Raw genomic sequence first — 13,743 nt, forward strand, 5'->3', positions numbered from 1 at the left:
CACATAATTTTGGGCTTGCAGTCTACATTGCAGTCTACATTCAACAATGGTCCACATGCTCTCTCCAGTTTCCATCGGTGAGTGAGGAACCCGTCTGAGGGAATGTGATAGCTAGGTGACAAGCAGCGCCCAGTTGGGATTTTCATTTCACACACAGTGTCTGGAGTTTGAACAGATGCAGAACACAGTCTGCTGGGAAGTCCTGCGCTCACGTTCCCCTGCTCTGGGGGATTTAAAGTAGGAGACACCAATCACCTGGACAAGAAAGTCATTTTGGTCACAGCACATTCAGTTTGGTGGGTAATGACAAAAATAAAAAGCACAGTTGAATGTTTTTTAAGCATGTTTTAAAATTATATTATTTTTAATATAGGTTCTGTATAAAATTGTTCAAAAGGAGAAAAACAGAGGGTTATAAAAACACTACCTGTTGAATTAAAGTTCAAACAGTTTTATGCTAAATTATTAAGTTATGATTTAGAAAGAGTTGGGTGGATTTAATTAACGTTATTTCTATCCAAATACAAACAGAAACAATTACATACAGATGTGCAACAAGAGGTCCCGTGAGATTTAGCTATTTGAAAAAGCCAGAATATTTCTGGAGGCGTCTGCCTCACGAAGAGCAGCGTAGCTGCTGTCAGCACTTTGTCCTCTGAAACACTTTGATAGAGTTACAGGTGGACGTTTTTCCTTTAGAGACTCATTTAGAAACAAAAAGGAAATTATTTATGCTGCCTAAACGTATAGGTTTGTCCGTTTACAGTTGTGGGCACCACAAGCTAAACAGTTAGCTGCGCTAACCCTGAAGCGCTAGTCATAAACTTGAGTCAACTGTACGTCCACTACAAGACCTCTATGAGTTAGCTTCCAAGTTCAGAGGTAAGTGACTGACAGGACAATACACAACAAAAGAAATTAAACACTTTGGACACACCACAACTGGCTAACTGCTAACCGCTAACAACGCTAAAGCTCAGCCATTAAACTCAACTCAGTTTGGTTACAACCTGAAGTTGAGATTTGTTGCAATTCCTTCACATTTTGACACATTGACCATGTTTGTTTGCTCTAAATGAAATTTAGATCTAAATCTAAATGAAATGAAATGCTCTATAGCAGGTCAACAATACGACACACTCCAGGAAACAGGCCTGGGTGAACCAGAGAGTGTTATTGATCACATCCTTGGTGATAAAAAGGGGACGGGGGGTTATAATGTACTAGACCAAATGTGTCTCAGCTCTGCAGCACGCCAAAAAGAAAGGAGCAGGAGAGGGCGAAGGAACCCCAGGGTGATAAATTATGCACGGCCGATGAATGGATGATCTATGGCTGAATGATATTATATGGAAACCCACACAGGGACGTAAAGTTTAAACAGCACACCGCATGTGAAATCTGGGGATCTGTGTATTTTGAAGAAAAATTGAGATTTTTTTATTTTAACAACACACATTTTTTAGTGAATGTACATTTAAAAAATAGAATTTGATATGTTGAGAAACATTTACATAAACAGAGAGTTAAAAGTCAACTGGCAATTCAATTTTTACTGTTTTTAACCATCAAAATGAGCATTGTGTCAACTTTTTCCCCTACAACATTATTTATCTTTTTTATTCTACAAGCAGAAATGGAAAATTTTACTTGTCCTATCAAAACATTTTACAATTTCTACTTAGTAGCTCTGATATTCTGTAACCGGCACCAAATACAAAAGAAACTTTAGACAAATGAACTCCAAATTTAACAAAAGATAAATAAATTCCAACAAAACAAACAATAGTGCAAGAATGAAAGAAAGAAAAAATGAAAGACTACAAGAAAGCAAGCAAGAAAGAAGCACAAAAAAGACAGAAAGTGAGAAGGAAAGGAAGAAAAAAAAGAAAAATAAAGAAAGACAGACAGAAGGTTCTCTGTTTTTAATGGCTTTAATGTACATCAAATAGATGCAGAAGCATCTGCTCATTAATTCCTCCAAGATGAAGAAGACAAGTGAAAACGCAGGTGATGTAAGTTCAACGTACAAAAAGATTCACTCAACTGGAAAACGTGGAGAGGCGGGAAAAGAAAAAAAGAAGCTCTGAGCGAGGGCAGCAAATGAGAGAAAATGAGAGAGAAATTAAGACTTCAAGTCGAGCCGGTGGAAATGAGCTACAAATTGCTGCGACGTTGGAGCTCAGAGTCATAAAGAAATCAAAGACGAGAGCCAGCAAAGCTAATGGTGTTTACACGTCGTCTGGAGGAGACGAAAAGAAAATGCCTTCACAAATTCATAAATTAAGACAGGCGCATAACTTCTTCGCAGCCCGCTAAGTAAATATGTGAAATGATGCTCATCATTTCCCCCTCGCCGTCAGCTGAGCCGGAGCAATGACACAGAATACGGTTATCGACATTTTAACAAACGGACAGGAAAAGAATCGATCGGTGGCGAGTTAATCATTTACATCCAGCGGGCAGCGCTCATATTTCACACCATCCGACGATTTACAAAAAGAAAAAAAAGAAATCCACAAAGCAGTTTTGGAATAATCTGCAAGATGCCGTCAGGAGTTTTTCCTTTTAGAGAACAGAACAATTTAGCTAAAGTTTTCAAACCCATGGAACATTTCTCCTTTTTTAAAACATTTTGTCATGTAGAGACCTCAGAGGAGTTTCTATAAAAAGCAGAAGAAAACAAAGACAACAGGGCGAATAAGTCAGAGAGGAAAAAACCCCATCAAAACAAGCTTTGAACATCTCATAAGAACATTTGTCATGATAAGTTTTCTCTGGGCGATAAGGTTATTGCGATAAATGATAAAACTGTGGCTTTGAAACCCCTTTTGATTATATTCATAATATAATGCTAATGGAATAATAATAATGCAAACACAGTGACAAAAATTTTAAGCTGGAAATGGAAAACATTTAAACACCCAAGATAAATGAACAAAACATTTGGGTGGCAGGGCAGTCATTCATCCAGCGGCCCGTCGTGTTTTTGAGTTGAAAAATATTAAAAGTTGACAGGAAATTTGAAAATATCACTTGATATTTATGTGTTATTGAAAGATTGAAGATTAATACCTGAACACCAGCTATAAAGTGTTAAAAATGCAAACATTTTATAAAGACTTAAATAAATAAGCAATGCTAAGCCTGGTGGGGGCTCAAGTAAAGCCTGGTGGCCCGCCAGGCTTATAATACACTGGGGGAAACCCTGACATTCATGTGCTAGCATGACCTAGTCATTTGATTTGTGGTTGAAGTGGGACAAAAGTTCAAAGGCTCCGAATGCTTTTCCAAGGCTCTGCACTGGGAAGCTACGTCAAGGCAGCGAAGGAGTGAAACAACCCGTGACTCTTTCGAAGAAGCAGAAAAGAGAATCCCTCAGGAAATGTTTCGCAGTCTGAGCTCATCACCTCAAACGTCTCTGATTCCTAATCTCATAAAAACCCAGATAATGGGGGAGAGAGGAAGCAGAGGTTTCAGGGGTTTCTCTTCCTACCGTCATACTGTGAAATGAATGTGAATGGATGTGACCGTGTGGCTTAACGGGAGTGTGTGTGCGTGTGTGTGTGTGTGTGCGTGCGTGCGTGCGTGCGTGCGTGCGTGTGAGGGAGAGACAATGAGCTCAGTGTTTGAGCCTGCAGTCCAGCGGACTGGCCAACCTTACGCCCCGCACGAGACAGCTGTTCCTCTGCCACATAAACGAGGAAGGGGCAAGGCAGAATGGAGAGAGAGAGAAACAGAATAGAGGGAGGATAAATGAACGGGGTGCAGAGAACAAGCGCTCATTCAGGCAAAAGCTAAGATACAGTCAGGGCAAAGGCAAGAAAAGAAATGGACCGGAGCCCATCTGACTGTTAGCCGGGTGGAAACGTTACTCATGACAAGGATACATTTTAACTAAGAATTATTTAGGAAGCTTATTTGTTATTATGGTTTGTGTGCATACTGAGCTATTTTTAATATCATCACCTTTGTATTAGTTTCTATAATATAATCTCGTCCACACCTGATCGGTTTAAGAAAAACGCCCATCCCGCTGAATCACACTGCTTAGTGTTGTTTTAAACATGTCAAACCCGTAGGGGGCACCGCAGGGCAAAGCTGAAACCTACATCAGCCAATCACAATCCTTCAAACAACTTCCTGTTTGGAATTAAACATGGCATCAAGAGATGCATTTATGTGGACAGACAGAGAGGTTGAGCTACTTTTAAATACCGTGTTAGAATATAAAAGCGTGTGGATGTTGAACGGCATTGTGTCTCGATTGTAAACCTTGTAACCAACCAATCGTTGACCTCCAAGCGTTCTTTCTCCTTCACAACTCAACATATTGGAGCAGTCGGGCTTATAAAAAAATACAAAACAAGTACAACGTGTATGAACGTAAAAATCTGCACCTCTCTGAAGCAGTCATCTTTCCTCCACTAAACAGTAATGTCCTCATGTGATTTTAGCGCCGTGTTATTTGTTGTAGTCTTACAAGTCTTCAACAAATAAAAAAATTATGGTAACAAAAAATAAATAACAAAAACATTATGTATGTTACACGCACAAGTGCGTGTAACATACATAAGTTTTTCTTTCTTTACCTTCACACAATATTGTCCCCACTGCCCGTGAGAAACTGAACGTCCAGTTTGCCCCAAAACCCAAATGGTGTCCAGCGTCACTTCTTCTCCTCCAGATCTCCTCTGAACTAAAACACGGGTTTTAATTTTGATTCAATGAAAATCTGAAAATACAGGATTTTTCAGATCCTGTGAGATTTAGTTTTTCAGGCAGGTAAGATGTACTTTAGTTATGGGCATTAAACGCAGTTTTAGTCCCGTAGAAAATTCGGAGTGAAGTAACCAAAAATGGCAAAAGTAGAAAATGACGTATAGGACAAAACACATTAATTCATCAATACATAGCTTAGACGACTAATAAGTTAGCCATGATAAAGCCTCCATCCTCTCTGCTTTGACTCAACCGGTCGCTCTGACTCGGTTTGTACAGATTGCGGATGGATGGTGGAATGCCTCCCCGCTTTGACCCCAGGCAGTTTGTTTTCAACCTTCTCTCTGAGTCTCTTCCTGAGTAACACTCACAGATAAATCACCATCTTCCTCTTTTTCTCTCTTCATACAGTTTCTATTTTTCCCCTTCAAGGCACCATCCTTCATCAATTTATCTCTCCATCTTCCTCTTGCTCTGTCTCTCTGTGGGGAATGGCCCAGTAATGCCAGACTAATAAATCATTCATGCCGTATTCCCATCACCCTCCTCTCTTCCTTCTTCTTCCTTCCTTTCTTCCTCCTCATCCTTCACCCTGCCATTCTCCTTTTCCGCCTTACAGTACCGACCAGAATCGCCCCGCCCCGCAGACGGTAATTCACACTCAGACCCGTGAACACGTTGAACATGTTGGGTTCGTCAGCCGGCGTTTCTGGCGCAGTCCTGCGCCGGCTTGGAGGACGTAAAGCGGCGCGTCGTATATGCTGGATGTGGGAGGCAGCGTTGCCTCAGATGCGATGCAAACACATACGTCAAAGCCCAGACAGGTCACAGCCACAGCAGACAGCCAGAGAGACGGCAACGTGGAGAGAGAGAGAAATAAACATGCACAAGGAGAAGGAGCAGAGGAGGAAGGGACGCCTGTGGGGCAAATTAGTGGGATATCTGACACATAGCTGCAGTTATTCAACGGCTTTCACACAAGGATAAGCCGATGGTTTTGGCAGAACGGCAAAACCACCTCATGTTCTGAAACTATGACGGAAAACTAACCTTATCTCGAGGTGTCCGCCATGTAGGAGCCTCGTTTGCTGCACTTTTACGGGACTGTAAGTGCCAAGACGACACTTGACAGCTTCCCTGCTGCTTTCCGTCCCATTCGGCAGAAACCGAATAAGTCTGACCAGTCCACTTCCCTGTCACCGCTCATGTCGTCCTGAAGAGCAAACGGGTGGTGCCTTCATTCAGATGTGCATAAAGCGAAAGGTCAACAGCCACCAATACTTCCAAGCACAACGCAAACCAAAGCAACGACGCATGCATGTGCATGACCTGTAAAAATCGCCCTCCGCCCCCAGGGCATCAGATGGCCCTTCATTATGACCCCAACACCCCTCATCTCCTCGCTCCACCCAAACAGCCAACAGCCATCCCTCCCACCATTTGCAAAAAAGTCCCAGCTTCCTTTTCACTCCCTGCAGTGCAACAATCTATCTGCCGGAGACAATAGCCGGCTTTCCATTCACTTGCAAAGCAAATCTGAAGCAATGTTCAGAAGGAGAAAAAGAAAAGGAAAAAGAAAAAGAAACAAAGAAGGAAATGCAAATCCCACTTGTGCGTTAACTGGTTTCAAGCAAATAACATAAACTAGCGCAGCCGCAGGGAGGTGGTAAAGGCTCCACTGGTCGCGGTTGTAACACATTAAAGGAAAACAAAGCTCGAGGAGGAATAAAAATTCCCTCACTGCTGCAGTGGAGATCGTCTAAAGGAATCGCTTTCATCTCTGGAGACATTTGGTCTGTCCCTCCAGTTTATTGGGTACCAGCTCAGAACGTCGAGTCCCACCTTATCCAGACTGGATACAATTTGAATAAGTTGTTTCCAAGACTCTAACCCACACCATTTTTTTAAAACAGATACAGCCTCTTTAACAATTGCTTACTTACAGAGGGTTTCTACAGCTTTATGCTGAGGAACACTAAACTTATACAAGCTTCTCACTCCAACGCATTGTTCTAGAGAGGGAAAGTATTAAAGTACCTTTGTATTAGTAATTTCAGACTGCCAGGGAAGAAACTATTTTCCATTAAATTTTAATGATCATTTGACGAACCAAGTAGAATCAATATGACGTCCTTAGCGCTTCCCTCTCTAACAAAAACATGAAGGACAGACTTGATAGATAACATCTGTGGCAGATTTAGATTGACACTGAATTATTTGGACACCAGAACAGAGGACCAAATAGAGCCATCCAGGAAAAGGAGGTGGAAGACCAACGCACTGGGAACACTTTGCTGAAGGAGGACCTGAAAAGTTCTCCAACACAAAATCCACCATGAATTCCACCGACCTGGAGGAAACCGGTGGACCATTTGTAAACAGGAAGAAAACTGAAGCAAGAACTGGATGGTGCAGCACGACAATGACAAAGAAGCAGAAACATGCTGCAAGAGTCGCCTCAAACTTTCTACTTTTTGTTCAACTTTCCTCAGACTGATTCGGAAGACGGCTACGAGAAGTACATCCGTACAATTTGTTTGACGTCCAATGAGAAATGCACCAAGACTAAATTCTGAGCAAACACGTTTCTGTGCTGGGTATTACAAGCAGTTTAAATCTCTTAAAGATCTCCTGGAATGCGTAGGGGAGCTAAACTGCTCCTTGTAGGTCTTGTGTCGCACATGCAAAGAACGATGTGACACTTGATGATGTGATGATGCGCCATAACGACTAAAAGCATCATCACTGACTTGTGGAAAACGAGGGAGCAGCTGACAGATTGCACTGCGGCAGAACCTGCAGCTCGTAAAATGATTACCAGCACTTCAAACTGCACGGATGAAATATTTCAGTCTGAGCGCTGCTCACATGAGTCGCTCAGCCTTCCTTCTTCGCTGTCACCCTCCATGTCAACTGCTTCTCGTCGCAAACAACACCTTGTAAAGTGCTGTCTGCAAGCGACGCTGTGATACATCAGTGTCTCGTCTCAGGACACAGGATCTCATGAACCTGATTTTACCAATTAAATAGGGAACACAAATACACTTCTTTATATTGGATGGAGACTTTTTTCTTTTTGCACAATAAATGCGCTACATTCCTCTGGCTTTCTTCTGTAGTCCAAAAATCGGAATATCAGATTAATTGGTCACTAGAAATTAACTTAGAAGTGAGATGCTGTGTGGATCATCCAGTGCGTCCTGGGATGAACTACGGAGACATCCATGGCGTACCCCGCCTCTCGCCAAACGATGGTAAGAAAAAGCCAACGATGTTGCTCCTTGAAGGTCTATTTTTGTCATACATTTCACCAGAAACAATAAAGTTCTGAAAGGGACAGATTAGGAGGGGAACACAGCATACAGGGCTGGACACACGGGAGGCGACTTCGCTCCTTCTTTACTCATTTCCTACATAACTTTGCACAGTGAGGCGACCATTGCTTGTCCTTTTCCAGAAGACCGACCAACGAAATTTGTGCATGTGAAATTTGGAGCTTGTACGCGTAGATGTGCACGCTTGTGACGCGACACAAGAAGGTTGAAACATTTTCTATTTTCCCAGTAACTGGGACATGATACTGATGACACAGAGAAAAGTCTAACATTTTTCACCCTTTTTGTGCTGTGTCACATGCACGTCTACGAGCTCAAAATTTTACATGCACAAGTTTCGCTGGTCGCTTGGTTGGAGGACGGTAAATGATTGTTGCCTCATCATGAAAGTCCTGCAGGAAATCAATAACTATGGAGCGACGTTGCCTCCCGTGTGTTGAGCCCTTTAGAACCGCCAACCAGGTGCTGCCACTGCGATTTAAGATAAAAGAAAACAGCAGGGATATATTTTCAGTGTATTTTGCCTTTAAAATATCTAATCAATAAGCTGAAATCAGTTATTCCTAATCCATAGTGTTAGTCTAAGGACCCCCTGCTGATCCTTGGATCCCAGTTTGGGAACCTCAGACTCACGCTACTTGGCAGTGCCTCCTTCAAGAACAGTACAAGCAAGACACTTGTGTGTGTGCCACAGATAGCATGTTCATTTAATGAGTGAATAACATCCCTCCTGCATGTCCAATGAACTGTGGGTTGAGGGATTGGGGCAGAGGCAGGAGGGGGTGACGGTAATACAATAGGAGTGTTAGGGAGTGTGGGAACCAATTCTCCATGGGACAATAGGCACTTCCCAGTGGCCACAGTGTATCCATTCACTACCAGTTGCTGGGCCGGCGTAGCACGGCGCTGAATGTGCACCAGCTCAGCATAATGTTGCTTTCTCCCAAACAAGACCAGACTGTTTCCTATCCCAAAGACAACACGGTCCGGCTCGAACCTACACACAGACCCATTCTCACATAGGCCGTCTCTCCGTGTCGGCGTGTCTCTCCCGCTTTCTGGCACCGACGCTCACACCAACAAGAGAGGAGGAGCGCGACAAGGCCGCGGATTGTGAAGATTGTGGCTGCCTCGTCGTAACTAGGCCACTGTTTCTCCACCGAATGTGGAGAGATATTCTAGGCTGAGATGTTATTAGTGTAACCCAGTTTGCCCATCACCAGGTGACTGCAGGAGGAGGTACGCCCCACAGGGACACAGGCTTTCAAGGACAATGCATGCAGAGTTGAGGGAAGGGGAGGGGAGGTGTGTTGTTGCTGAGGTAAGAGGACTGGGATGGAAGATGCGATTAGTTGAACGCTGCACTCGGGAGAAGCAACCTCTGGACAGTCGCAGGTGTGAAGAACTGGACTTTGCGCCAACCTTTTCTTTTGTGTGCATGCCCTCGGGTTGCTGTAGCAACAGAGTCTGAGAATCCCCCCCACAAAAGAACAAGCTTCGGCGAGGGAATGAGAGTGAGAGTTTCTCAGTGCCTTCACACAGAGAGAGTGAGAGAGAGGCAGAGAGAGAGAGAGAGATGATGGTCATCAGAGGTGATGACATAATTTTGGCTTTCATTTATTTTCCCACACATCCCTGTTTGACTGGAATAGTTAATGTTTAGTTACAAACATTAAACATGTTTGTTTTTCACTACAAAGTTTACCTAAAAATTTAACGAACCACCTGGAAAAAGTCAGGATCCATGAGAATCACAAGACAACGAAATAAGTTCACACAGTCTATCCATTTCCCTGCTTGTTGTCGGGGGTGACATGCACAGTGATTTCATGGATGCATAAATTAAATTTCCAAATCAACTGACCTCTGGCCTTTGACTGGGCCATTCTAACACAAATTATTTACATTGTCACGCTCCACATGTCCTGTATTTATAGTAGAGTTGGCATCAAAGCCTTTATTGACCTGACTTTGATTGGACTGGTTGATTACACTGTTGCGTCGTCTTCCACCAGAACAATGTAGGGTTGTTGGAAGGTGAACCTTGACCTCAAATCTTCAACCTGCGAACTCTGACCTGCTTCTCTCTCCCCACAGCTTGATGCTGCCATCAGCACGTTTCCTTTAGTCTTCCTTAACAACAGCTTTCTTCTGCTCATTTTTCCAGAGACAGTAATGATTCTGCATTTCTGAATCATTTGAAGACACTCAGAGATTCCTGAATCACTGAAGCTCAAGGTTTCCAGACAGGAGATGTCAAATTCTTAAAGATTCAATTCAATTCAAAATATAACCGTCGATTCTAATTCATATTCTGGTAATATTCAACGCAAGTCAGTCCACACTTGTACAACTCAATCTGGTGTATGTTCTTATCTTATGTGTTTAATCATTTTTCCAAAAGAAGTCCAAGGTCAGTAGCAAGATGCAGCAATAAAAAAAAATTGTCCCAATAACAATACCCAATGTTAATATTGCTGTTATGCCCAATAATTGATATTTACTGTTAAAATATTTTTCCTACCCTTTTGAAATTGAAAAAAAAAAGACTACACGGTTGACACCACAATCACCATCACATTCCCAACACACTTCCAAAACACAAACGACAACATGGAAATAAATGTTATTTATACTTATTAATTCTACTTATGGGGCTGATATCAATGTGTAGTTGCCTGTAAATTCTGCATCCCGTGGGGGAAACATAGACAATTTTAACTGTCATTGTCCAAAATTACTTTCTGCCCAGTAACAGTTTTCATATTTTTGTAAGAAGTTTGTTTTGCAATATGATCTTCTTGTCCCTCCAACCCAACAAGACGTTGGATAATCTGTCCTGGAGGGATTATTAGCTAACAAACAAAATAAAGAGTCCTGGGGGAACTTGAGGAAATGTGAGGGCATAATGAAAACTATCAGATCTGGACAAAATAAACAACAACCCAAAACCAACCTCACATTATCAGGATAAAATCTCAGTCCTGTCATGTAAAGTGATGGAGGGGTTACTTTAGGGCTTTCCGTTTCCATACTTTACAGTCAACATGTATATCAAGATTTCTATTGTTTCTTGCAACACACATACTCTGATTTCTGGGTAAGTGGTATGAATACTTTTGCAAGACACTGTAGATGATGTCACTGCTAGTCTATTTAAATTAGGATTGCAGGATTGCTTTAAGCACACTATTCAGGTTTACAGATATAGCTCGATCCTGCCCATATTCATGCATTACAGAGAACATGTTTAAACGAGGTTGAACGTTTTAGTCACTGATCTGATCGCCTTCTCTTGAGCACTATTTTTATGTCAGGTCACTGCAGAGTCCAACACAGAAAGTTCTGACAGAAAACAGTCTGACTCATAATAGTTTTAACCACAGTCCTCCAGGAATTATTTATCGAAGAAACTCATGCTTTCGGATCTGCATTTAACTCTTTACAAAACGTTGTCGGAATGAGCTACAGCTACCAGAATGCAGCTTACAGCGTGGTGGGCTGCTGGTCACCGTCATTACAAAGCGAATCCTCTTACCTGCATGGAGTCGGCGCTGATTATTTCTCCCTGAAGCCGCTTTCCAATCTCGATTGCCAGCTTGGACTTCCCGGTACCGGTAGCTCCCAGGATCACGACTAAAGACGGGGCCATCGCTCTCCGTAAGACGCACTGCACGCTCAGAGTGGAGGCCGCCATGATGCCGTTTCCTCCCGCTGCCCAGCTGACACCCTCGCGCGTGCGCAGAAGCGGGATATGGTTTACGAGACAGCTGGGTTGCCGTTGCTATGGTGACACTGGTTAATTGGCGATTATTCGCGGCTGCCGGCGTGTTTTACATTTCATTATTCAGTGTTATCTGTTTATTATCATTTTTGACATTTCAGTCGGTTACACTCCACTGTTGGATTTGTGACAGGTTTTTTTTTTTCTAGTTTGAAGTAACAGGATGTTCACCGCCTCGAGGAAGGATTAGCGCGTGTTTGTTTACAGTGCTTTTCGGGGACATTTTCGGCACAGCTGGCGTGGTTTCTATGGAAACTATCGATGCTGCTGCTGCTGCTGCTACAGTGATAAGGTCTTTCGCTTGTTGCCATGGCAAAAGATGCTTGGAGGTTGCTTTGGAGACTGCTGGAAAACAAAAGTGGATCGGGAGATGGAGCTGAACATAAAAAAACGCTAATAGATAACAGCCAGTCACTGGATCAGGCACACAAATTCAAACGCTTGGCTTTTAATCTTTCGGTATTGATTTTTATTTATTTTATTTTTTTTATCTAATGCTTGATTTCATCACATACAAAGACAGTAACAATACACAAAGGACTGTGCTCCCTGATTGGTTTTGTAGCAGTGCAATTCTTAACTTTTATTTTTGCTTTCTTCTCATTCTTTTCCTTTTTATTTTCTGCTAATTTAAACTACAAAGAATTTTGCTTCCAGATTCTCAACCATTTAACTAGAGCAGTGTTTCTCAACCCGGGTCCTCAGCGCCCCCCTGCTCTGCATGTTTTAGATGAGCCTCTATTCCAGAACAGCTGATTCAAATGATTGCATGACCATCAAGTACTGCAGAAGCCTGTTAATCACCCAGAGATACAATTCAGGTGAAGGGAAATACCTAAAACATGCAGGACAGGGGGGCAGTGAGGACCAGGGTTGAGAAACACTGAACTAGAGCAACCTTAATGTGGGAAATATCTCCCTAATCCAGCTCAGAATGCAACCTTAGCGATCCAACGTAGAAACCAGACAATCAGTTAGGCCATGGAAACTGATGTGAAAACATGATTTTATTTTTATTTACCACACTGGCTCATGAGATACTAAGACAAAAAAAAAGGCCTTCCCAGTTGTTGCACCAAATCTTGAGTTATGATTCCACTCAGGGAAGTTTTTTTTTTCTTTCTTTCTGTTAATGTAGAACTGAGGGAACTGAAAACATTATCGGAAAGTCACAGCTTTCTCTACACCTACCTTGCAAGAGCCTACATACATGGTGAAAATGAGAGTTCAGTGTTTTTCAGTCTCTCTAGAAAAAGTCAAGAAGCATAGATTTTGATTCCTCAAAACTCAAGATCACCCAAATTAATGCAAGTTTGCTAAAGGTGGAGGGTTGGTTCTAGGACAATTTCCTTTGCCGTCACTTAGTTTGACCTGAAGCCATCTTGTCTTGAAGTTGTTTGAAGGTTCGTCAAAAGTCAGTTTGGTTTGCAGGTGATTGGACAAAGTATATTTTGTCAGATGACCAAAAGGGCATGAGGTGAATAGGTGAGTTTGTTTGGTGTGATGATGCTGACCATCGGATGTCACTTGGTCTGAAGACTTTCAAGGTGAGTGGTCCCAATCTATTTGGTCTAAGAACCTGATTATCAGGTTAACAGAAACTGATTAACAGAAAAATGATAATCAGGTTCCTAAGACCTGATTATTTTTGTCTGTGGTCCAATGCTTTTCCTGAAACCTCTGGATACTAAAACAGAAACCACACAACAGATCCTCCTGGGTTCCCATCCTGTTCATTTCAGAATACCAAATCACTATCAGAAAGCAGAAAACGCACAGCCATTTTAAGTAATAGCTGAATTTGCATTAAATACAAAAATATTAATCAGCTCTTGCCAAAACACAAACTTGTAGAAAAATATAATAGAAAACTTATTTTGTTTGACTTGTACAAGGAAACTC

General features: G+C 42.2%; 1 protein-coding gene and 1 long non-coding RNA gene across 3 annotated transcripts in view; one reads left to right on the plus strand and one right to left on the minus strand.

Annotated features, from left to right (window-relative positions):
* The window catches only part of trit1 (tRNA isopentenyltransferase 1), a 36,672-nt gene extending 24,879 nt beyond the window's left edge, over positions 1–11,793 (minus strand). Inside the window, exon 1 of one of the 2 annotated variants that reach the window (XM_016675170.1) lies at positions 11,596–11,793. In XM_016675170.1, the coding sequence (XP_016530656.1) occupies positions 11,596–11,754 (159 nt within the window). In that variant the 5' untranslated portion in view covers positions 11,755–11,793. The remainder of the gene's footprint in view (positions 1–11,595) is intronic. The other variant, XM_007559765.2, reaches the window with a different exon arrangement.
* LOC107837048 (uncharacterized) lies at positions 8,971–10,346 on the plus strand. Its single transcript, XR_001663026.1, has 2 exons — positions 8,971–9,296; positions 10,225–10,346. It is a non-coding gene; the product is annotated as an uncharacterized LOC107837048 (long non-coding RNA).
* Positions 11,794–13,743: the final 1,950 nt, after the last annotated feature.

The sequence above is a fragment of the Poecilia formosa genome, unplaced genomic scaffold (genome assembly GCF_000485575.1).
Source record: "Poecilia formosa unplaced genomic scaffold, Poecilia_formosa-5.1.2 Scaffold107, whole genome shotgun sequence".
In the NCBI taxonomy this organism is placed as follows: Eukaryota; Metazoa; Chordata; class Actinopteri; order Cyprinodontiformes; family Poeciliidae; genus Poecilia; species Poecilia formosa.